General features: G+C 48.1%; 3 protein-coding genes across 6 annotated transcripts; 2 read left to right on the plus strand and 1 right to left on the minus strand.

The window, feature by feature from the left end:
* Positions 1-135: 135 nt before the first annotated feature.
* On the plus strand, positions 136-11,328 carry SLC16A5 (solute carrier family 16 member 5). Of its 3 annotated transcripts, none has more exons than XM_037407811.1 (5): positions 136-297; positions 1,183-1,433; positions 5,506-5,649; positions 6,651-7,514; positions 9,167-11,328. In XM_037407811.1, the coding sequence occupies exons 2-5, from the start codon at positions 1,214-1,216 to the stop codon at positions 9,406-9,408; spliced, it is 1,470 nt and encodes a 489-aa protein (XP_037263708.1). In that variant the 5' UTR covers positions 136-297; positions 1,183-1,213; the 3' UTR covers positions 9,409-11,328. The 3 variants fall into 3 exon arrangements, with proteins under 3 accessions (XP_037263708.1, XP_037263718.1, XP_037263700.1); XM_037407821.1 differs by having other exon boundaries at positions 1,186-1,433; XM_037407803.1 differs by lacking the exon at positions 136-297 and having other exon boundaries at positions 322-1,433.
* Positions 11,329-15,441: 4,113 nt separating this feature from the next.
* ARMC7 (armadillo repeat containing 7) lies at positions 15,442-18,191 on the plus strand. The gene is made up of 3 exons (XM_037407857.1): positions 15,442-15,699; positions 16,002-16,145; positions 17,163-18,191. Exons 1-3 carry the CDS (start codon positions 15,633-15,635, stop codon positions 17,498-17,500), a joined length of 549 nt encoding a protein of 182 aa, XP_037263754.1. The 5' UTR covers positions 15,442-15,632; the 3' UTR covers positions 17,501-18,191.
* A 333-nt stretch (positions 18,192-18,524) lies between these two features.
* Positions 18,525-25,015, minus strand: NT5C (5', 3'-nucleotidase, cytosolic). 2 transcript variants are annotated; one of them, XM_037407836.1, is made up of 5 exons: positions 24,730-25,015; positions 20,011-20,111; positions 19,866-19,926; positions 18,964-19,078; positions 18,525-18,878 (listed from the first exon to the last, which is right to left on the minus strand). In XM_037407836.1, exons 1-5 carry the CDS (start codon positions 24,910-24,912, stop codon positions 18,736-18,738), a joined length of 603 nt encoding a protein of 200 aa, XP_037263733.1. In that variant the 5' UTR covers positions 24,913-25,015; the 3' UTR covers positions 18,525-18,735. The 2 variants fall into 2 exon arrangements, with proteins under 2 accessions (XP_037263733.1, XP_037263742.1); XM_037407845.1 differs by lacking the exon at positions 24,730-25,015 and adding an exon at positions 20,896-23,562.
* Positions 25,016-25,346: the final 331 nt, after the last annotated feature.

Consider the following 25,346-nt stretch of genomic DNA (forward strand, 5'->3'; position numbering starts at 1 on the left):
TGAGCACCACCACCGTGATTTGCATCTCAGAGCCCCTTCCCATGGGCCCCCTCCGCTCCTGGCCTTTTTTTTTTTTTTAATTTTGGCCTTGAGCCAGCCAGCATAAGAGCCCTGTTTACAGAAGTGATGCCTAGGTTAATATTGCAAAAGGCTTCCTCAAAGCTTGTAGTGGCTACTGAAGCAGCAGTATCTAACCGCGGGCCATGAGCTGCCCGGGCAGCACGCACCGGGGACGAGCCACGCACACAGCCAGGCGCTCGCTGCCCTTCGCTTGGCCACGTCTGGGCTCAGCCTGAGGTATGAAACTAACTTTCTGCCACCATGCTAGATAAATAACGAGCAAAATCAAACTATTGTTCCTTTTTAAAGCTGCACACAAAACTCAAACGTAGCTATTATAGCTATTGTTTTAGGGGGAAACCCACTATCTGAGCGCTAAATAAATACTGCACTGCGCAGCGACCTTACGGGCACTTCTTTCGAGTTCATCCAGCTGCCAAAGATTATTTTTTTTTCTTATGCATGTTTATTCATGTGGACAGGCTGGGGAATGCTATTGCTGTACATTTTGTGCTGCCATTCTCAAAGAAATCAAAATTGGGATCTCTCAGAAGTTCTAGATCTAAACAGAGGTAAAGCAAAAGCCTATCTGCGATCACTGAATCCTAATTAATTAATGGCTTTAAAAATGTTTTTTCACCACTAGCACTGTAGTGTAGGTGCAGTTTTCCTGAAAGGCTGGCGCTGAGCTCTGCTGCGACATGCGAGCTTTATATGTTTCTATTTTTCTTGGCATTTGCAGAGTTTTTCCTTCTCAGCAGGTCTGAGTGACCTTAGCAATTGCCAGCAAGGGGACTCCATATGATGAAAGCAGGTGAAAGGGAAAATAAGGGCGGGAACTAGGTAAGGCCAATTCATACCTCAGGGGAGGTGTGGTCCTGTTCCGTACCTGGCTGTGGTCACAGCCTTGTGAAATATAAAAGGGGAGGGCAGTTGTTTCTCAAGCAGTCTGTTGCCAAGATCCTGTAGGGAGAAGGAAGGGAGGCGCTGGAAGAAATGCAGAGCAAGTCTAGAGTGTCAGCTGCAAGAGGTGCCGCTGAGCCTCGGGAATACCATCAGCTCTTCTCTGTAGGCCTGTTGGCTGCGCTGAGGGTTGCTTGGTAGCTGCACTCCCTTCCCCAGCAGGCTGGCTTAGGAGGAGAAGGCGGCTACCATGTCCCAAGGAGGAGCGGCAGAACGTGAAGCTGCCAAGCCCCAAGACCGGGGATGGGCATGGATGGTCCTTCTCGCTGCAGTGCTGCTGCAGGGGCTGACGCTGGGCTTCCCCTCCTGCATCGGTGTCTTCTTCACGGACCTCCAGCATGAGTTCCAGGCCACCAACAGCGAGACGTCGTGGTTCCCATCCATCATGGTGGCTGTGCTGCACGGAGGGGGTAAGTAACAGCCGCAGGGAATGCCCTCCGTCACCTCCCACCGCTGTGCTGCTGACGAGTGGATGTGACGAGGTCACTGCTAGCATTTCATTAAGGCAGATGGTGGAAGGGGCTGGGAGGTCTGAGCAGGCTGGTTGGTTGGTGGTGCACAGCATCTCCCAGCCACTTTGACCGCACAGTCCAAAGCTAAGTGTCTGCAGATAACAGTCTCCCTTTTGCCATTCTAAGAGACAATCAGGACCCTTGGTCAAAGAAGGTGAACCCCTTTCTCAGCCCAGCTTCTCCAGACCAGCAAGAACTTAATTATTTCCTGTAGCAGCTCTTTGAATAAGCAGGCAGGTAGCGCTGGAGCTTGGGTGCTTCCATGATTCATCTTCTGTCCATGAGAGCACATCTTCCATGGGCCACATCAACTGTGTTCTTCGTGGCTGAAAAGATGCCAAAAGCCAAGCTCCTCCAGGCTGCTCGCTGGGGCAGAGCCTTAAAAGCAGCTCCTTGGGCAGTGGCACAGAGCACACACCCAAGCAGGCATCGGGGGCCGCCGTGAGCCAAGCTGCATGAATGCAGAATGTGGGTCAGGCGGCACCCTCCAGGGGAAGGGGGATGGAAGCAGTGTTGTGCTTTGTGGCTAGCGGAGTGATTCACTGGTTTTCCCCCAAATGTGGGAGCTTGAAAGGACAGGGTCCCCAGATCCCCCTCGCCCCCATCAGATATTGCTGCATAGAAGAGAAAACCAAATCCCCAGCAGCTCAAGGACTTCCCGGCCAGCGGTCCGTGTTGCTGCTGACCCCTCCACATGCAATTCCTGCGATTATCTGATAAACAGACTACCCAAACCCCACCGTGCAAAAGAAGCAAGGTATCCAGCGACACCCACGTACCTGAGCTGCTCCCCGAGTTCGCACCTGCCCTCTTCTGACGCTGGTGAAAGGTGACACAAGAATATGGAGAGAAAAACCAAAGCAGCGTCCTGAGCCGTGCGAATGTGAAGGCTGTGGCAGGCTCAGTCCCTCCTGCGCAGGACTCGGCTGGCAGCCACCTGACATGGGAGAGAGAGTTTGCACCTTAGCAGAAGCAGCTGGGTCCAGAATTGCAAGGTGCAGGTGGAAAGAGACCTCAGGGGAAGCAATGAGGGGAGGAATTATCACAGGAGGTCAGCAGAAGGGTGGTACAGAGCAGTATCCCTGGGACTTTGAATCTGGAAGCTGCTGGGCATTCCCTGTGCTGCCTTCCATCACCGGTGGCCCGTGGCCCTGCTGTGGTTAGTGGGGATCTGCCGGCTCTGGGAAATGATCTCGGAAGCGGTTTGGTCCCAGCACATCCAGGAAGGACAAGTCTGGCAGCATCCGCAAGCAAATATCAATTATCCTATCTTCTTTAATGAAGTAATTGTTTTGTAGGAGGCTGGAACCACAGTAAAAGGTAATATAAAGACAGCCAATAAATAGATCCTATAGTTATAAATTAGTCAAGGAAAGAACAGCCTCATGTTAATTATATTCACTAACAGAATTTGTCAGGGCATAGCCAGTGCATTACAGGAGAGCTGTTCCTTTGCCAGTTATGTGTCCCGGCTGTTACCGCAGAGCAGTGCTTCCTCTTGTCCCCCGATTGCACAAGGCAGGACTAACACAACCATAAGCAAGGAAGAAAAAACAACAAAAAAAAAACCCAGAGAGAAAAGATTCCCTCTCAATCCAAGCATGTATGGCTTTTGCTGCAACTTCTGACCTCTTTTGCTGTGGGCCAGGCTCTGTTTGATTCCGATTCTCTGGTTACATCCATTGTCTTGGCACTGAAACCTTTCTCAAAATTGCAATCTGCTACGTCACCAGTGGCTCTTGAAGGTGCTTGTCTCTTTTTCCTCCTCTCTTATTCTTTTTTAATGCAGAGGAACTGAAGGGCGACAGGAATATTTGTTGCAAAAATTGGTAAACAGGGAGGGAAATGGAAAGAACAGCCTGTTCTCAGAGCGGCCGGGGCAGCAAGGAGGTCCCATGCGGGAGAGCTAACCTCAGCCCAGCAGAGCTAGAGAAGGAAACGAGGAAGGGCGCAGTGCAAAAAATAGCTCGTAACTTAGTAAGTCAAACGTATCTCATTACCCATGCTATGTTCCTAGGTAAAAGTGATTAATGATTATTTTGTTATACGAATAATTTGAGAGGCCTCAGGATCCTGTGGCCATCTCCAAAAGGGCAGTTCAGGACCTTACAGGTTCTTGCTCCGAGATATTCATGCACACGTAACTCTCCTGACTCACACTCATACAAATGCAGCATTTGTGTTGATTTTATTTTTGCAAAGGAAAGCACCAAAGCCTCAGGCAAGTCAGAAATAATGTCTGAAACCTAGAAAGCAAATTAACAGGAACAAATAATGAAAAACCCTTAGGAATTTTAGAGCCAATCTCATGATTTTTGAGTATTCAATTTATGACTTCTGGCTACTCGGGTTGGTTAAGCAGCAGTACCACCCTTAACGTCTTCAGCAGCAGGAAAAACAATCCAGTCACCAGTTTGCTCAACACTTTTTCAAAGGCCAGTTGAAGTCTGAGGTGAAAATCTCCTAAGCAGATCAAAATACAGACAGCTGCACTCCTAATTTTAATAACATTCCACTGTTGACTTGACTCTGCGGATTTTATTTCAAACCAGACATTGATTTAGGTCACATATATGCCACAGGTTATTTTCCCTACCCTGATTAACTCCTAATTCTGAAGCTTACGGTCATTTTGCATTCATTTATATAACCTTAAGAGTTCAGAAGAGGGGGAAAAAAAGAATAAAACCTGGAGGATCCTCAAAGGAACAGGAAAAGAAACTCTACCTTCAGATCCTCTTCTGCCAGAGCATGCAGAGGGAAGCATGTTTCCCACTGGTGGTCTGCAGGTCAGAACTAATCTTTTCCTACCCCAAAATGAAGCATGCTAAATGACATTAATAAACTGATAATTTACCATAATTTCATATCGTAATAGAATAGAATAGAATTCACCAAAAGTCTAGGAAAGTTAAAGAATTGGCTGATCTTAAACATACACCTCCATGCCTATTTGTTCATTGCTTTTGGTGATGAAGTAACATAACTCTTCCCTAGAAAAGCCTGCCAGCAATGTAGGAGCATGATAAAACACAGGTTTCTGCCCAAGAAGGGCAGAGCTGGGCTCTGGCCCATCAGAACCATCCAGGTCTCACTCCCACCTCTGCGGTGCTTGTGCTGGAGGGGCGGGAGTGGGAACTGGGATGTGCACCGTCTGCTCCTAGGCTTGTGTCCTCTTGGAAGTGGACACAGTTAAATCTACCCACCCCTACCAGGTATGCCAGGACAGGCATGTGCTGACAATAACATCTCATTATTTTCCTGGGGAAGATGACTTGCATGACAGCTGCAAGACTCCGCAAGCTGCAGCTTGGATGCTGCTACCTGAAGCTTAAGATTGAATCCCATGCAGACATGAACATACCTCTCCAGCCATTTTCAAATAATCCTCCCCAACAATGCCTATTTTCCTCCCATTCTTGATCTAGTTCAGAGTCAGTCTGCCCTCTCTTGCAAGGAGTTTCACCCAGGCAGCGGGACATCAAGGGCAATTTAGGAGATTTTGTGGCAGGGTATTTGAAAAACAGTTAAATGCGAATGGAAATATGCAAACAGAAATATCTCCCTGCTTAGCATGTCTTACACGGAGGCACGGAAATCCAAGCCCTCTCCTTTTTCAAATCATTCCCAGAATTTATCTCATGTGAGAAGAGAATTAGTTGAAGGTCCTTCTTTCATTCCATTTCCTAGAGTTTTAACTAAAATCCATCACAGGGAAGCGTAGAAATCCTACTTGATGGCCCAAATCCAAGCAGATCACAGAAGCCTTCCCCTCCACTAACAAGCTGACCATGCACTTGGGACAATCAAGGAATATTAGTTTCTCTTCCTGGCTCCCCTACTGCATTACGTGCTGCTGGGACAATCCTCAGGGCCTCTAGACTAAATCCTTTGAGAACTGTAGCAGTCCAGCGGGAACAAAATAATTCCTTCCTGCTTAACTGCTTCCCTTTTGCTCCGTTGCTCCCAGGGCCCCTCTGCAGCATCTTGGTGAAGCGGTTTGGCTGCAGGTTTGTCGTGATGCTGGGAGGGCTGCTCAGCGGCGTGGGCATGGTGTCCAGCTCCTTCTGCAAGTCCATCAGCCAGCTTTACTTAACAGCTGGCCTCATCACGGGTAAGTACCAAAGAACAGCAGGAAAACCCAGCTGCTGCGTTTGACTTGAGAGATGGGAAACAGTGAGAGTCCTCACTAAGGGCTCACGTTTTTCCATTCGGCTGTGAAATAGGATAAATGAAAAGCCCCACAGCGCAGCAGGAATCGTAGAGCAGCTAGACTTGCCCTTCACACCCCTTTAACACACACCTCATCCAGCCAAGCTCACTGGAAAGTGCTTCTCCGGAAAAAGCTGCGGCTGTCCAGAGGGCAAAACGGAGAGCAAAGATGTCTGATCTTTTTAGTAGTTACTCAGGCTCCTGTCTTTGAAGAAGGGAGGGTTTTTTTCAATCTTGGAACATAATGTGTTGGGACAACACCCTTCCCAAGTTCCCTGGGGTTTTATTTCACCACTCCCAATCTGGGGAAATGTGGAGATACCTTTCTCTAACAAAAGAAGATGTTGGTTTTGAACAGAAGTAACAGATGGGAACTTTTCCTTTCCAAATATTTCTCCTATGTAACTGATGTTCAACTCTTGGCTTTTTCTAACACAGAGAAATAATTTCTTCACCCAGGTTCCTTTGGCACCAACCCTGTTGGATCTTGCAAGCTAAGCTGTGTCCACTGCATAGAGAGAAAAACAAGTAACTCCCCGAATCCTGACAAAAGTGTCAGGAAAGCAGCACTGCTTGTTGCATGTGGTATAAACCCAAAGTTTTTAATGAACAATTCCATAACAATTTTAGGAACGGCAGCGTGCCCAGACAAATGTCAGCTTAGGTCAGTATATTTACTGAACATGAGTAGTTTGATTTATGTACAACATCTTTCTTCATGCTTTGTGTGGGATTTCTGAGCATTAATGACTGGAGGTTGTGCAGCGTGGCAGGTGAGGAGATGTTTCAATGGCAAATGAAGCCGTTTGGCTGTAGTACACCCTGGATTTGGGCTCTTTTCACTCTCTAAGACAGCACAGAGGGATCATGTGCTGTCATTTTCTCTTTTCTTCTTCCCTTTAGGTCTGGGCTCATGTTTCAGCTTCCAGGCAGGAGTGACTGTGCTGGGCTACTACTTTGTCCGGTGGCGAGCGCTGGCCAATGCCATTGCATCCACCGGTGTCTCCCTTGGCTTCACGCTGTGGCCTCTGCTTTCTCAACACTTGCTGGATGAGATGGGCTGGAGAAATACTTTTCTTATCTTTGGAGGAATACTATTGAACTGTTGCGTTTGTGGAGCCATCATGAGACCAGTTCAGCTTGCATCAGGGTCACTACTACAGTCACCCAAGCCTGGAGAGGAGCCAGAGAGAAAAGCAGAAGAGGCACAGCTATCCAATGGAGCATCTTCTTCCCAGCCGAAGCTCCAGCAGCAAACCAGGACTGCATGCTTCCAGATGCTGCAGAAGCACCTGGCTTTCGACATCTTTTGTCAAAACAAAGGTTACCAGATTTACACGATTGGAGTGACCTGGATGATGATGGGGTTTGCATTACCCCATATCTACCTTGTGCCTTACGCCATCCAGAACGGAGTGGAGGAACGCAGGGCAGCCCTCCTCATCTCCATTATTGGGTTCATCAACATCTTCATACGCCCTTTCACAGGGCTGCTCTCAGGACACAGAGTCTTCACAGGGAGACGCATCTACCTGTTCAGCCTGGCTGTGCTCCTCTGCGGGCTCAGCAATTTCATTTGTGTCATTTCAGCTGAGTTCAGCATGCTCATCATCTACTGCGTCATCCTCAGTATAGCCATGAGTGGCATCGGGGCACTCATCTTCCAGGTGTTGATGGATGTGGTGGAGATGGACAGGTTCTCAAGCGCTCTAGGGCTCTTCACCATCCTGGAGAGTATCACTCTCCTCATCGGACCCCCTCTCACAGGTGAGAGAAGCTATTAAAGCAGGCTGGGGGAAAACTGGTTGCTCAGACACTGTTGACAAGTGTTTGGGAGCATAAAGAAGAGAAATAAGGGAGCTTCCAAACCCATGCAGGCAGGTGAGTTGTGCGAAGGGAGCAGTATAAAAGGGAGAGTCGGAAATGAATGATCGGCCCCTTCTCACAGCTGAGGGAGGGTCATTTCTGCAACTGCCCAAGTGTCACTGCAGCAACAGCAGAGAGTGAAAGCTTTACCCGCTTGGTGAGCAGCTTTGCTAAGTATGGGAGTGATGAGAGCTTTTTTCCAGTGAGAAGCAAGACACAGAGAGGAACTACTGTGGCAGGATCTTGGGGTCTATGAACTCTTCCACTGCTTTGCTAGTTTATACTGTTTTATGTACGAAGCCGCAAGGAATTGTGAACAACCCGTTAAACAAATTAACTGTGATCAGAATAATTACCAGCCCTACATTATTCAAGAGCCTTATAGTAAAATCTTCTGTTCACTCTTCCTTCCAAGTTCTAGGGTGTATTAATGTTTCTCTGGAGACAAGAAAGGAGCTAGTTGTGACCCCCAACCCAATAAATTATTCACAACGTTCACAGTTTGCTCCAAATGCTACTAAGTGACCTGTCTAAGATGCACCTGCTCCTGCACTACAGCAGCAAATTGAAAACTAACAAAGAAGAGATGTGAACCTGAGCACGAATCCTCAATTCAGGCTTTAGTTCTCTCCTCCAGACAATGAACTGTGTGTTATTCAGCAGGAAAATAATGTCTGTCCTAAGAATGGGATGGTAACATGCACCACATTTCATGATATTCCCTAGCACTAGTGTGCCAGTCACTTTTCTCAAAGTGCAAAAAATGTCTTTTCTTGGACATCTCTGACAGGAGTGGCAAATGGGCAAAACAAAGTACAGTAAAAGCAACGCCATTTCTAGTTATATTCTAAAATCTGCACTATGAAAAGAAACATCATCAATCTTTACTGAAGAATACAAGCAAACAAACATTATTTCAGTATTTCCATATAAATAAGCAGCCTATAGAAGGCATCATATAATTTGACCTGTGTATTGCCTTTCCATCTCAAACATTACTGTTAAATTAATAATTTGATATATCACACTTCTAAATGTTTTATACTGGGGACACTTAATGTTAGTCATAATGCTTGCTGCGCTGTGAATTTTCTTCTCCCTGATCGCACACTATTAAAGACAAGCTTTCAGTTCAGAGACACTAACATGTCAATTTGTGAGAGATTTCTCTACTTCTTTGTCCTGTTTTCTGACCCAGGACATGACAGGGTCACTCATTCCAAAATCCAGTGAGCGGCAGTGGCACAGGGGTCCTCTGCTGAGTGAACAATATGAATCAGCAGGTTGGGGAAAAGTTAGAAAAGTTCCTCTCTTTCCTGATTTCTCTGGGTATTGAAATACTTTATAGAGAAGCAGAAACATCACCAGAGTGGTGATTGCAAAAACCCAAACAACTCCTAGAATCCAGAGAAAAGAAGAGAACTTATCTGTGAACGCTTATCTGTCATCTATGGCAGTTTGCTGAATGATTCAGGTTTAACATTTATATAAATGTCACCCAGTTGCCTTTAGTAGGCATCTTCTCTTTGACTAAGCTATGGCTTCTATTTCAGGTCTCCTGGTAGACATAACTAGTGATTTCCACTACGTCTTCTACACCTCCAGTTTCTTCCTCATATCAGCTGCATTATTCATGGTGCTCAGCTTCTGTGCTTTGGAGAAAAAAACCAAATTGAAAGAGGCTTCAAAAGCACGTTTGGACAATCCCTCCAGATATCAATACAATGAAATCCCAACTGAACCACAGTCTGAAAGTCAGTCTCCTCCAGCAGTTGTGTACATCACAAGCATATGAAAAGAAAGAAGAGGAAAAAAAGCCAAACCCAAGAGGAACACAAACAATTATGTGGCCTGTACAAAGCTACACAAGGCCCAGCACTGGTGGCAGATCAGAACAAGCGTCTGCTTTCCACAACTGTCATCATCCTTCTGCCCTGCACTGCCACTCTGCGGGGTTGTGTCAGACTCCAAGCGAGCACTCCAGACCTGGGCTGAGCCCAGAACCCAGCGCCAGCCAAAGAGCTGAAGGACAAAGAGAACTTTGCTTTCCTAAAGCAAACCACAGGATAACAGCCATGGTAACCAGCACTGAGAGACAAAAGCTGTGTCAGTTCAATTGGTTAAAGTCAGTGCCTTTAAGAAGTCACTGGAATTTCACATGCCGTTTCAGCTGGAGGCCCAATACGTATTAATGGCTATGCACAACGGTGGTTCTTTCACAAAGAAGTATTATTCCTCGTCTGAACATGCCATTTTGGTTGATATGAACTTATATGAAGTTTTCTTGAAGTTGCTTCCCATGCTGGGGGTGGCAAGACAAACACCTTCCACAGGAAGCATGTTATTATTTTCCACATCTTTAAATAGTCTATGGAAGCTGCTGCATGGGTTGCAGAACTCAGCCAAGTTTCTAGTAAGATCTAGTATTTTCTCCTGTGAGGTACATACATGAGTTCTTCATGCCAAGAACATTTTCAGAGCTTCAAAGGTTCAACTTCAGAGCATAAAAAAGAAAAAAACTCAAACCTTAGAGTGCCCGTTTTATGTATCCAGTGGTATCTTAAGTGCTTCTTGATATATCATGAAAAACGATTCATGGCTTGTGTAAATACACGTATTTACAGGGACCCATTTTTGCAGGCGGGGTGTGAGGAAGGGCAGTGAAGGTATTACTAGCCTAAGAATAAGTGTATATGCACCCTTATATATATGTATATGCATCCTTATACAGGGCCAAATTCAAAGCCACTGTAGTTCCCCCTTGTGTAAATGAATTTAGCTCTTTAGTCTTAGACTCCCAGACTTAACTACACCAGCGTTCTCATTAGAGAAGTTTGCACAAGCATAATTTACATTTCTTACAAGCACAAGTATAACTTACAAAGAAATCTAAGGGGAAAAGTATACTGAGAAAAGTCAGCGTTACTGACTTTCATATCCATACAGCCTCGACTGTAAAGTGGCTTTTCTTGCTCCACTCCTGGCAGTTACACTTGTAACTACCAAGACGATAGCTGCATCAGCCTCTGACCTCCCTCAGTATCAGCTCGAGTTGCAAAGTGTTTATATTCCGTATTGTTCCTGATCTGACAGAAAAAAACCAGAAGCACAAAATGGGAGCAAAATGGAATAGCAGCTTTCAACCCAACTGCAGGGCTTATCTTGAGAACTTTTATATCAAATTCCTAGCAACAAAAGCAGTTTTCATTAGAGCTGTGGGATCCCCAAACAAAACAAACCAACCAAAACAACCCACACTGGATGAAACCACTGGAAAACTGACTCCAAGGTCTTCAGAGACTATAATGGCTTTACAGCTGGCTTTTACGGTGGAAGAGGTATCAGCCCTTCAGAAGGGTTCCTGCTCCCACAGCTCAGTATCTGCTTCAGTACTGCTCTAGGATTACTCAACCAGCAGGCTTTGCATTTCCTGATCAAACATATACTTAAGATGACTAGTGAGAGACACACATATCTAATGTCTTGTCACACATGCTTATTAACTTGTGTAATGATTACACGGTCCATAACTACAAACTGAACAGGGACTGGTGCTTCTCAGCTTACCGAAACAATGACTTGTATGTTCCCAGGAAAAAGATGGGGCTTTCTCCCTCTCTAAAGAAAAACCAACAAAACAACCAACAATGAAAGGGGATCAAGTGCCAAAGCTGTTCTAGCTATTGCAAATAAAACAGCTAAGCAGCTAAACAGATTGCCATTTTTGCTGTGTGCAATTCTTAAATTTTAAATTCTGTTCACCTTTCTACATTCCCTTTCTGTTTTCTTCTAGAAATATGGGGTCATATTCTCCCAAATCCTCCCACTGCTACAAATGTCCTGGGCAAAACAGGCAAGATATGGTGTAAGCTACAACCCATCAAAATTTATCACAGGAATGCAAAGGTTAGTTGAGCGAGCAATAGAATGCATCTCCTATGTGGAGCCAACTGCTCTGTCTGCAATGGTTTAGCCCTAGATGGCTCACAAGCTGGGAAATGTATGGGCTAATGCATGCTTGCAAGATAGAAGGGAGTGGGAGGGGGAAAAAAAGGTACCTACTGACTGAAGCTGATGCACAGAAATAGATGGGCTCCCGCTACACCATGGCAAAGAAACGTTTTGACTATTTCTTAGCTGTGCTCAACAGTGCAAGATAATTTAGGATGAGAAGTTAGGAGAGTGCTTCATACAACTGCTTTTTGATACATCCAGACTCAGCGCCAGGTCACTGGGAGTTATTTGCAGAGGAAGAGAGATGTTTCTGGGAAGAAAAACAATGATTTCACAAAGCCATTATTTTAATGTTTCTCAACTTGTTGACTAAAAACTTTCTAACAGCCTAAGCTGCCTGAAAACAGGGTTGTCTCCCCTGGTTACTTTCCACAGACCCTTCAGAAGTAACCCACAGGTTGGAAACAAATCTCGGAGAGAGAAGAGGTAACATGTTAGGCTGCTTCCACAGGTAAATAAGATATCTGAGCTCCCATAATAGGGAAAACTACCCCACTCCTCTCCTGTTCCACAGCTTTCCCCTCCTACCGCTCTTTTCAACCTGAACTCCAAGCTGTCTCGAGCAGGAGCTTTGTAAAGCGTGCTGAAGGGACCATGCAGACTGAGTATGCTGCAGGATAATAAATATTCCCCCTCAGAGCTATCGTACAGGAGCAGTGATACTCAGTCCTTAAGAACCTTGCGGTCCAGAAGAATAATAAAGCAATAAAAGTTCCTTTCATTAAAGGTACATCCCATTATGCAAGGCAACCACAGCCCTGCCAAAACAGTTTATTTTAACACCTACAGACAGTGAAATAATCGCGGCTTTAATTATGGGCAAACACCAATACCTCAGCCAGGTTACAAACCTCTGAGAGCCAGCAGAGCAACAAAGATTGACGAGAAAAGTATGCCCCTTGTTCCCCGAGTCCCCTCTTACCCCCTCCTGCTCCCTTTATCATTTAAAGTATCATTAACCTCCCAAGGTAAGCACTTTTGCAACAGGCACCTTCCCTTCCTGCAATGAAACATTCACCAGGAAGTTCACGCTGAAATATTACAAGATCGTGATCCTTAAAAGCCTTAGATACTCTGCCAATGTAATTCTTGGAAAAGTTTAATAAATACCCAAAGAAAGGTCACAGTAAACTTACACACTCTAAAGCATCTCAGAAATGCAAAATCACTTAAATTAAGAGCTTGGCACGCTGTTTGCAAACCTGGGTAGTAACTGCATGAAAAGAAACGTAACTACTAGAAATGAAAAGTCACTGAATTCTAACTTTGGTGCACTACCAGTGTCGTTAGACTAGTCCCTGGAGCTGTGAACACCCCAGCTACACTAGCCCATTCTGTGCTAACGCTTCTGGCAAACAGCAGGTGCTCGGAGCATTCAATTAAACAATATAGCCAATATTGGGTGAGTAAACAGCCAGCTGTGCCTACTGCCAACTGATCTCACCGGATGGTCAGGACAAACTCCCCGCAGTAAAGACAACAAGCCCACAGCTGGTAACAAAGCAGGTCGTGCAATCAGTACTAGCGCTCTCTGCCACTCCTGCAGAGAATCTCTGAGGACTACAAAACCCAGGGGATGTTATCAAACCCTACTCCAGGGGACAGCCCCAACACAGCAAATTAAATCTAAAATGTTTCTCACGTCTCTTAACCAGCTCCGATTAAACTCAATGCAAGACAAAGGCTAGCAGGAGCACAGCGGGCAGTTCCCAGGAAGAGAAGTACAGGTTATCCTCTCCTCCTGGTTACTTCTTGCCATGCACTGAATAGTGTGACCTGGGGACGCATCACCCGAAGCTCAGCCAGCACAGACACCAGCCCTTTCTGAACACCACTGTGAAACCACTCCAGGGGACAAAGTTCCTGCTGCTTCTGTGCATGCAACATTATACTGACTGTCCCCAAATGTAGTACTTACAGTCACTAATTTCATTTCTCCTCTTCAAATACTGTTTTTCACCCCTTAGTAGTCAATCCCAGTGTCCTTAATCACTTCTCTTTTATTGACTAGCTCCTCTGTGTTTGCTTTCTCCATTAGTCATTTGCTTTGTATGGAATGACAGATGTGGCTTTAAAGTATGTCAACACTTACCACTTACAAAGGGATAATTAAAGGAGATTTGTTAATACAGTAGCAAAATGTTCCAATATAGATGTTGTCTGTAGCATCTTTGCTGATCATTTTAATATATACACACATATACATACATATACACCAACTTCAGTTGATAACTGTGATAAGAGTTGAAGCTGCTAGCACAAGCCTGGCTTAAAGTCTTATTATATCATGTAGAAATAAATACCTTCACTTTCACATACCTCTGTCTTCCCACACCACTGTAATTAAAAGATGTAGCATTACTGCATTCGGTGTAGCTTCTTTGCTCATCCTTCTATTTAAAGTGGTCATGGGCAGGCATTTTCCTACACCCTGCCGTGTGGTAGGAGGGATTATCAGCCCAAGACGCTCGTCACTGATGCCACGTATTTGGCAGAGCAGTCCACATTCAATTTGCTTTATATGAAAATCAGATGCATTTGAGAGAATACAAAAGACAACATCTGCTCACAGCCTGTTTCCTACCTATTTACTGGAGCACCTTCACGCATTTAATTGCTTCAATAAAAGCAACACAAATTTCTGCAGAGTCCACCCCCCAGTTTATGTACCTTTACCTTATGTATTTACACATGAACCACAACTGAATCCGCTTGCAGTGCTGATGATCGCAGTGGTTTCATTGGAACTGTGCTAGCTCAGAATTGTGTAATTGCTCTGCTTTGTGCTTAGGCCAGGGCATTGTACAACCAGGGTGGAATAACCTGCTGCTGTTTCAATTCACTCCTTCATGGCTTCATCTTGGTGTTTTTTTTCCCCCAGGTGATTTATCTTACCATGCATGTATTGTGCACAGGTTTTTTATCTTTTCCCTCAGCTTCAAATCCTTTTGCCTTTTTACAGAAGTCATAAAAAATCTCATTCCATTGCCCTTCTTTAGCCCATGAGTTGCAACCCCGTATTAAAACTGAAATTAACTAAACCCTTATTCCCTCCAGGTCTCTCCCTACCAACTGAGCCACCCCTGCGCTCTGCCGTCTGCACATGGACCGGGAGCACCCACTCCCTGGGGAGATGCTGAGGGGTAGCGAGCAGCGGGGCAAGGCCCTTGGCCTCCATCAGCCCGGCCTTGGCCCGGCCTTGGCCTGGGCAGCCCAGCTGCAGCCAGCCCCGGGGAACCTGGGGATTTGAACTGAGCCGGAAAGAATATACACACGCGAAAACGTTTTGGGTAAGTAGCGAGTGAGGAAAGGCTCACTCTTTTCTGGAGCAAAGTGCTGAAGTATCAGAGTTTGGCCGTTCACCCAGGTGCAGACTCGAACACCTCAACGCACATTTATTTGTGGCGGTGGGTACCAGGTTACACGGTCCACGGGGAAGGAAACAGCCCCACTGGGACCCCAGCCCCACGGCTGCCAGGACCCCTGCCTCAGGGCTGCCCGGGCCTCCTGCCCCATAGCCGCCGGGCCTACAGGGCCCTCGGGACCCCCGCCTCAGGGCCACCGGGACCCCACGGCCGCCGGCATCACCCACCTCAAGGCCGTCAGGACCCCCTGCCTACGGCCGCCGGGACCCCACGGCCGCCGGACCCCCCCCACCTCAGGGCCGCCGGGCCTACAGGGCCGCTGGGACCCCCTACCCCAGGGCCGCCCGGGAACACCCACCCCACGGCCGCCGGGACGCAACAGCCGCCCGGACCCAACAGCCGCCCGGACCCGGGCAGGAGGAGCCACCGCCCCGCCCGCGGAGAGCCGCGTCCCGCCGCGCCACGCCCACAAGATGGCGGCGCCCTGCGCTTCCCGCCGCCCGGGGTCCGCCGGGCCGCTGGCTCCCCGCGGGCGTGAGGCAGCCGGGCCGTGAGCACCCACCGCCGGGGCTGCCGGGGGGGGCCGGCCTCGGGCAGCTTCCCTGGCACCGGGCGCTGAGCTTGCGGCGCCGCAGGGCGGATGGAGCTGGGTCGGTTGGAGTACTTGCAGGCCCTCGTCACCGAGTTCCAGGTGACTGACAGCCCAGGTAACACCGGGGCGCGGCCGCCTGCTGATACGCTTCGCGTCGAGCTACTTATATTAGATATTGGAAGAAATCCTTCCCTGTGAGGGTGCTGAGGCGCTGGCACGGGCTGCCCGGAGCAGCTGTGGGTGCCCCATCCCTGGCAGGGCTCAAGGCCAGGCTGGACGGGGCTGGGGGCACCCTGGGCTGGTGGGAGGGGGCCCAGCCCAGGGCAGGGGGGGAACTGGGTGGCCTTTATGGTCCCATCCCCCCCAAACCACGCAATGGTTCTGCGATCCCTCGCACGCACCGCTTCTCCCTTGCAGAGGCCAAGGAGCAGGTACTGGCAAACCTGGCCAACTTCGCCTACGATCCCAAAAACTATGAGTACCTCCGGCAGCTCCAGGTCCTGGATCTGTTCCTCGATATGCTCACCGAGGACAATGAGAGCCTGGTGGAGTTTGCCATCGGTAAGGATTGCACCCGAGCACCCTCAGGAGGGGCTGACAGCCCAGGGACCCCAGCCCGACACAGATCCATGGACAATCTCCCCCTGCAAGAACAGACCACGCTGTGCCGATAAAGCCTTTAGTGGAGAATGAGTGGAACAGGGAGAAAGGTGGGAGGCAGGCATCTCCCTTTCACCCTTACAGAGCGGTTGTGCTTAAAGAAGATGCTTTTTGGAAAGGAAATTGTTTTTTTTATTTTATCTTTTTACCCCAGACTGTAAGTAAATGCTAGCTGAATGACTTTTCAATGACATCTGTCCTATAGAGAAGCATTCATTCCTATATAATGATATTTCATTCATTAATATATAATGAATGAAAATTCTGCCATGTACAATATAGAGGCCCAATGTTATCATTCTGCTATTGACAACCGCTCTTCTAGAATACTTGAAAATTTGTAATAAGTCCTCTGAGGAACTGCCTTATGGTGATTTGTCATGTCTGAATATAAGGTAAGGGGCCAGATCCTAATTGTGAGTGACTCCATGACATGATAATAAATATATTTGATTTCTAAAGTTTGTGGCTGAGCTATGCCAGGATATGGCAGCATCATAAAAGTTTTTAAGTTCAAACATTCTGCGCCTCTGGGCTAGTACTGTTAGCTCCATTCTCTGTTTTTCTAAAACACCTACAATAAACTGCTGGTTTGTAGCCTCTGTTAGGGTTAAGTGATGCTGGAATTCTTCCTTCTGTGGAAGAGGTTACGTCCAGCAGTAACAGTGCCCTAGTGCCCTCTAATGACACACTGCAGGAGAAATGTTCTGGTGGAAAATCCCTGGAAAAAAATCAAGAAGACATTGCCCAAGAAGCTGTTGAGAATTTTCCCTCCCAATCTCACAGAATATCTGCATGCTTATTTCTGTATTAGAAAAAAAGGGATCAGTAGTGAATTTGAGTCTTGGTGTGAAAAAAATGGGGGTGTGGAGAGAAAAGTTTGTCTTGTGTGTCATACATTTTCTTGTGCTGTTTCAGGCGGTCTTTGTAACCTGTGCCTCGATAAAACTAACAAAGACTACATCTTGGAGGCAAACGGAGTGGAGCCCATAATCAACTGCCTCTCCAGTTCCAACGAGGAGACAGTCATGTCAGCTGTCACAACACTGATGTACCTGACAACGCCGCAGTCACGCCAGCAGACCACAGCTCTCCCGGTGGTGGAGTGCATGCTTCGCTTCTCCCTCTCAGCCAGCAGAAGACTAAGCAATCTGGCAACTGTCTTCCTGGAGGATTACTGCACGCCTCTGCAAGTGGAAGAGGCCAGGAACCTAAGCAAACACACAGCGGTGGGGATTCCTCTCCCCAAGGACTGAAGCTGTCAGAACAGCGCGGGTTGAGAGGGAGACCTCCCTCTTTTTTTCCCAGGTCTCTGCTTTCTGCTCAGCAGGTCAAGAGTGTGTCAAGAACAACATTAGAGAGGGAAATTGGTCATACCACTGCTGGATTTTAGTTAATAAAGAGGATGGTATAGCACTACTCTGTCAGTCAGGCCAAGCACGCAGCTAAAACTGCAAGCAAATATTTAAAATAAAACAGGCCATGGCTGCTGGAGAGGAGGCTGCCAAGTGTAGCCCAGCACCCAGCTTGCACAAATAACGCTTCCCAGCAATCAGGGGGGCTTTCTTCCTGGGGTATTGGGCAGCTTATATCCCCTCCAGCTCCTGGCTGGTTTTGCTGCAGCTCTCTACTCTTCAGCATCAACTCAAATGACTTTGAAGTGTCACAAACTTTATTGCTCCTGCAGAAGAAAGGCGGCATTTCCCTGCCCTGGCAGTTTGCAGTCTTACTTATCCCTTTGGTACTAAATATGCCATCCTGTCATCACGGCATAGGGACCTGGCTAGTAAGTCGCTACACAGAGCAGCTTGTAGCTATGCGATGAATCAGGAAGTGGAAAGCTGGTTTTCTGTCATTACCACTGGTGAGAATGGCGGTCTGGCTCATGAGAACAGCTGTCTTTTAAAACCTTCTCTTAATAAAACATTAACTTAAATGCTGTGTAAACAGTTTTGTATAAACTCATAAATATTTTACAACAGCACTGGTAGCCCAGCCTTCACCCACTCTTACTCGCACACGTGGGCCAGAAATGGAAGCCAGCTTGGTCTCCTTTCATTATCAGCCAATGATGCAAAAGGCAACCCAAAAGCCAGACTGGCTAAATACATAAAATTTGAAAGGGTTTAGCTGCTGAGCACCGTGCTCCCTGACAGACACCCACTCTGTGTGCGCTCAAGTTTCAGAGCTTTACTTCCTCTTTTTTTTTTTCTCCCCTCTGCCCCCAGTCAGCCCAAAACAAACAGGAGCGAGGTTAAAAGCACACACACGAACACAAAAAACCAACCCACAACTGCCTGTATTTTATAGTTTCTCTTCACTAACAGCAAACATCCAAAGCTCTGCAGAGATTAGCTGAACGCAGAGCAATCATCCAGGAACCTGGAGAGGAGTCAGCTCACAAGGGCAGCTCGCTGACCCCCCCAGTGCCCCCGCCCAGGTGACAGTGCTCACTGGGAATGGGAAGAGCGCAGCATCCCCTTTTTTTGCACTACTGCCGGCGCTTGCTTTGCAAGATGGCCTTCCAGTCATCTGCCCAGGACAGCAGCCGCCTGCGCGGTGCCTGCAGCTGGAGGTGCCTGTTGTGGCAGCAGGTGAACAGGACATGCTCCCAGCTCGGGTTCAGCTCTGCGCCTGGGGAGGGCAAGGGAGGAGAGCTGGAGTCAGCTGGGGGGGGTTGTCCCCAGCTAACAGCAAACGAAGCAAACGCTTTTCAAACCTGTAATGGTATCCTTGTCATCAAACAGCAAGTCAGCAGATACGACGGTCTTATCTCGGGTTAGAATAATCCGCTCCACAAATTCAGGTCCCAAATGTTTCTCCACCCACTTATACTGCAGAGACAAGAAATAAAAGAGAAAATTCTACTGTACTTTCAGTTTGCACATTGCTCAAGCCAGATCAACCCTAGCACAGCAATTGTTTCCCCTGTAAACCTACATCTGTGCCTACAAATCCCCAGCACAGACCCTGGCTGTGGCCCAGGACACTGAACCTGTACTTGTAATGGCCTTCAGTCAGCGCTGCATTTGCTCTGCCTAATCGCTGTCAAGTTTGCGAGCGGCACTGGCTGCTCGCCCAGAGCACAGGGCTTGTGCCCATCTAAGTCATTCCAGTGATTAAGGTTCCCCCGCTCCATTCTTGTGCCAGTGGCAAACAGGACAACTCCAGCGCTATAGCCTCCTCTTAACTCAGCACTGGCCTCTCTCAGGATCGCTGGGTATGTCAGGCTCAGGATTTAGCCAGAATAAGGTTTTGCTGGTTGAGGATACCCCAGTGTGGAATCCCCTGGGAATATCCCATCCCTGTGGGCCATGCTAAAACAGTTTCTTTGCTATCACCTGCTGACACAGCTGGAGCAGCGGTGTCGCGTGCCAGCTCCAGGAGCACAGGGCTCACATGCTCTGCAACAAGGCTGGCATCACACAGCACTCCGAGGTTCCCCATCCTGCGCTGCTGCTCTGTCTGGGCAGCTGCCCCTCACACAGAGGGATCGCAGGGAAGCCTGGCAGCCTGAGCCTGCTGCTGTCTTTATAACTGAATAATTCCAACTCGGGTGGTATAAAATAGCAAGGCCTTCCAAAAGCAGCATCAAACCCAGTCAAATAAATTCTCTCCCACCTTTTCCACAATGCAGTGCTCATATTTCCGGAGAGGACTTGTGCAAATAAAGACTTCGGTGCTGAAAAGAAACAGCCTTCATTAGCGGTCAGGGAAAAAAATGTGTAAGATGGTGGAAAAGGGCTGCAGAGTGCAGTGTCCTTACTCCTGCATGTGGATCATCTCCTGCATAGCTTCAAGGGCTCCTGGAATCGGATCCAGCCCTAGAAAGAAGCCAGGGGATTCGTAGACACTGGCTACCTTCGCCTGCAAGAGACAGGAGGACAGTCAGCAATGCCTGCACTTTTATCCGAGCTCTGTGCACAGCAGCTGCCCCGTCACCGTGTGTGACAGCCACCCAAGGGCCAGCGCAGCAGTGAGTGAGGCGATGCTTCACACCCAGAGTGGGTTAGAACATTTACCTTTGGGCTTCCAGGAAAAGCCCGGCTCAGGCGCACAAGAACAAGAAGCCAAGAAGCCACACTCCGGCGGCTCGTTCGGAGCGAGGAGGCAGAGCCGATCCCGAGCTGGCTTGGTCTCTGCCAGCCACTCCGTGCGCTGCAGCACTGACCCACAGCTCTGCCGGCGGGTGCCTGACGGAGGGAGGGCTCACACCTCACCCCCCAGCAGCTCGCTCTCTACTAACTCTCACGAACACCAAAGGAACAAGTTCAAGGCTTCTGCTCCTCCGACACGTTTGACTAAAATTTGCTTACGGCTCAGGAACTCAGCGGGGGTGCGTGGGCAGACCCCCGTACCACCCAACAGCCCTCTTCTCTGTAAAACAGGGCAATATGGTGGCCACGCTAATTACCGTCCTCCTTGGACGGGCCAGGTCCACACACCCACGTGTTTGGTTTAGTCCTTTAGACCAGAACAGCTCAGCAAGAGGGAAGGATGAGGATGGGAGAGCTAGCACAGCTACATTTCTTTGCTGCTTTCCATGATTTTCAATCACACACTAAAATAACAGCTGTGAAAGGAGCAGATCTTGCCTCCAGCATGGACAGCTGCTCCTCTTTGGTAACGTGTTGGTGCAAAGTCTACTCACAGCGTGTGAGATGGCAGCGGGAAGTTCAGAGGTGGATCCCTGGGCTGTCCCGGGAACCTTTGGCTTCATGAACCGACCTACGCACCCCGGCTGGGCTGGGATTGGTGGTGACACGGGTAAACCCACCTTCTACACGTGTGTGCGGGACGCTATGTGAATCAGAGAAGTCATTAATGACAGACAAGTGGGAAAGGAGGTTCTCTCTAAAGTTAGAATAATTTTTAAGTGAGTGTAAGTAGGAAAGAAACAAGATTACTGGAGGAGCAATGTTTCCCCAGGTTAAGGTAGCCAAAAATGGTGCAAAAAGGTAAAAGGAAATTAATATGACACAGTACAGCAGCATCTTTAATCACTCAAAGGAAAAGCAGTATTTCCAGGGCAATTCCTGTACCTCTAGGTAGGACTGTCCTTCCAGTCCTTTTTTTTTCAATTTTAATTTACCGATCAGTCATTCTTGCACTTTTATTATTAGGAAGCTCACTGGTTTGAATCCAGTTCTGGTGAGTTAATTTTAAAAAATTGCTACCTGGTGCCTGCCCAGCGGCCGGTGCTAAACCAGAGCATCCCAGTGCAGACCCCAGCCAGCTCCCCCAGCCACACAGCCCCTCCCGACAGCGTCCACAGCAGCATTCAGGGCTGAGCCCACCTCCAGGACCAAGTTTCATTCTCAGAGAGGTTCATCTTCCAGTATCTCTTCTGCTCTAAGACACATAGATCTTACCTTCCCCAGGGTCATACAGTGAACTTCAGAGGTGTTAAGACAGCGTTTTTCCACAAGCATTAAAGTCATACATTCCCACGCCACCAAACAATTTGGAAAACTTAGTTCTCGGTAAGTATTCTTCAAAGGCAGGCTGGCAGCCTTTGCTTAGAAATGGTACAAGATTGCTTTATAGTCCAGCTGAGGTCTCCTTGCTCCGTATCACCAGTGGAACATCAACATAAAAACCATTTTAATTAAGCAGTAATGAGAAGGAGTCAGCATTAAACAAGTCTCCCTGAATACGATGCTCACTCAGCTATCGTAATTTACAAATACTCATGAATCAACAGCCAGAAATTTGGAAGCCCTGGCCGATTTCACATGCAAATCAGAAGAGGTGAAGGAGTCTAGGTGAAGATGTGGCAATCGGATCTGCCCAGACCTCTGTTTCCACTCAAAGCCTCACTGATCCCAGCAACAATTCCCTGGAGCTCTTCCCAAGGAGATTCAATTACAGTCAGGGCTCGCGTCTGAAAGCTCTTTTATCCTAAGGCAAGACACACCAGAAACTGGCAAGTTTCCACCACATCACAAAAAGTCTGGCTTTGCTGGAGAGAGAAATTTGATTTGATGACTCTCAGAACCAAAAGCCATTTCTCCCCCCCCACCAAAAGTGACTAGAAACAGAAAGTAAACCAATTTTCTTCTTCATTCTCGTGCCGTTGTGGCTGAACATTTCCTTTTAACTTCCATTAGCAAGATTACAACTCAGGTACAAACCTGGAGGAATCACATCTCTACCTAAACTTTCCCATTTGCAATAGTTAAAAATAACTATAGAAAATTTCTGCCACCGCTGGAGATGCCAAAACCTTTTTTGAAACTGTCTGCGATGAAGTGATGCATCCTAAATGCTCGGGAGTCTGTTTCTACAATATTATAAATAAATCATGCCTGCTTCTATAAAATGATAAAGAAATCCCCATCAACAAAACCCCTGCTACACGCACAGGAGGCCAGAGAGGCAAGAATTAAGTCTTGAGCAAAATACTTTCTAAATAAAATTATTTACAATGTGAAATTAACGATCAACTTACAACCGAAAAAGAAAGAAAAACCAAAGTCATGGTTCAAGTGTCAAGAGGCAGCTGCTCAGCACTACCACAAACACCACTTAGGAAGGGGGCAACACGTAAATTACTATCACGGTACTTCCCAGCCCCACCCCTGTTGTGAGAGCCCCTTACCACGCTGGCTGCTGGTGGCTGGAGGGACCCCTGCCCCAGGGAGCTTGCCAGCCAGCAGGCTGCTCCCCCTCCTCTCCGCAGCTGCAGGGTCGCTTTCTCTACAGGGACAGGGGCTCTGCAGACCCTCAGGCATGGGACGGACAAACCCCACTTGGGGTCTGGGCTCCTGGCTCCTGCCCAATCTTTTCCCACAGCTGGGGGCGAGGGGAGACCTTCGGCAGGGATGCTCCTGCACCCCGCGGCACCGTACCACGCTGGCACAGCTAACCGCCTCGCATTTTTCAACAGCCACAGTGTTCATATAAAACCTGCAGGAGCTTCAAATCTTGATAACTTTAAAACTTTACTGGTTTGCTAAACACACCTAAACCAGCCCAGAGATCCAGGGGTTACTGAAGGACACGGACAACAGCACAACTACAGAAACCTCATTTCCTTAGGAAGCCAGGCTAATAACTAAGATAAGAGCTCTCTGCCCCTGCTGATCTGCATGGGATTCAAACCAGTTAGCTGGTTATTTCACGGACACGCCTAAGGTCTGGGAAGGAACAGGATGAGCATGAAACAAATTAGGGAATGGGGATGCCAGAAATAGAACAGAACGCAATTTTCAGGACAGATCCGACTGCAGACCTTCCAAAGAAGAACAAATAAAAAGCCACAGCCCCTTAAATTACCTGCAGGATTTTTGTCCCAGTGTACCTCCATGGGATCCGCTTAAAGAATGCTCACTTAAGCAATGAATCATGTCTGTTTCTATAAAATGATAAACAAATCATGCTTGCTTCTATAAAATGATAAACAAATCATGCCTGCTCCTTATATTTCCTGGTTCCTGGTTCCAGGCAGTTTGGAACATTAATAATTCAATTAATAATTTAAATTAATAATTTGAACATTAATAGCCATCAATGGGAGCTCGGTGGTTTCAGAGCCTGCGTAAGCGCTGCCTGGACCCAGTGCCCCTGCCCATCACATGGATGCAGGAGCCTGTACCTTGCTACGGAGCGGGAGGGAAATGAATGTGAGCCACCAGTTCTTACCAGTAAAAAAGCTCTGCAGGCTCAGCTCAGGATCTTAAAATTAGCAACGAACTCGGGGAAAAGTGTACGGGCACAGCCTGGACCTGCACCCATTCGGTTTTTCTTACAGTCCTCGACTGTCCTGTGGTGACCAGAAGGAAGCGTGAAGCCTGGATTCGCAGTATTTTCAATTTTGCCTTGCAAATAATCTCTGATATTCATTCAGTCATTAGCAAACATTAAAAATAGCAACAATTTGCACAGGCGTAGGGTGTACCACCAGCTCTTCACATGCGGTTCCACACCGCTCACCTACTGTGCGCTTTGCTTGTCAGCGCACGCAGAAGGAAGGGTATAGATAGGGGGTTTATTAGCCATGCAAAACCCATATATAATATTTATATTTCTTGTCCTGCTCCAGAGCTACGTTATTGCTTGCAGAGTGCTCAGAGAGCTCTAGGTAAGTCACTACTACGCAGCATGGCAAGAGCAGCTCACGAGCAGGTAAAGAACCAGCCGAAATGGTTCAGCAAATCATTTCTCCCAGTTATTTTTACGACAGCACCACTCCTTGCCAATCCCCTCACACACGCCTCTTTGTAAGGGGCTGGCAGCCCTGCTGGAAGTCACTAATTATTACTATATAAATTAAGGCTGCTAGCGTGGAACAACCCTTTGTAGCCCCCTCTAAAAAAAAACAAAACAAAACACCAAACTAAACAACCCCCCCCTCTGCTTTGCATACCCAGGGTGGGCAGATTTCCTTTGCTCACAGCAGGGTGCAAGCCAAGAGCTTTTTAAACAAGGTGTTTTCCAGGGCTTTCCACTTGGCTGCGACCCACCGGCCCCTGCCCACACTCACCCCCAGGTCCTCCCGCAGGCAGCGGTACTGCTCCCGCACGGAGAAGCCCCTCCGCGCCGCCAGCTCTACACGTGGCTCCCCGGGGAAGCGGGCGCAGAAGCCCCGCAGCACGGCGCCCTCGAAGTCGGCCAGGACACCGTCCATGTCCACCAGCAGCCGCAGCGGGCCGGCCACGCTCCCCATCCCACCGGCCGTGCCCTGGGACACAGGGCAGAAGTGCTGGGAGCAGCGTGAGGACCTTCACGGCATGCATATGCATGAGCGTGGGCGGCGCGGTGGGGATGGCGCTGGGCATCCCAGAACACTGGTGGGCTCCAGCCGGGCTTGCTGCCTGAAGGGTGGGCAATTCCAAGAGCCTCTCCATGCTTCTCGGCACCTTCGTGGCCACGGGTGCTGCCACGGAGAGGGGCGATGGCAGGGCAGCCTTGCTCGGCCGAAGTCTTGGCCACCACAAAGCAGCGTTAACAAGTTCCACTGGTCGTGGGGCTTGCAAAGGAAATAAAATTTGAGTATTTTCCTCCTCCTGCGTTACACAACACACAGGCGTGATTTGCGTGCAGCCAGCAGCCGCGCCACATTTCCTATCAGCTATAGGAACACCACCCCCAGCGCAGGGG

This window comes from Falco rusticolus, chromosome 1 (genome assembly GCF_015220075.1).
Source record: "Falco rusticolus isolate bFalRus1 chromosome 1, bFalRus1.pri, whole genome shotgun sequence".
NCBI lineage: Eukaryota > Metazoa > Chordata > Aves > Falconiformes > Falconidae > Falco > Falco rusticolus.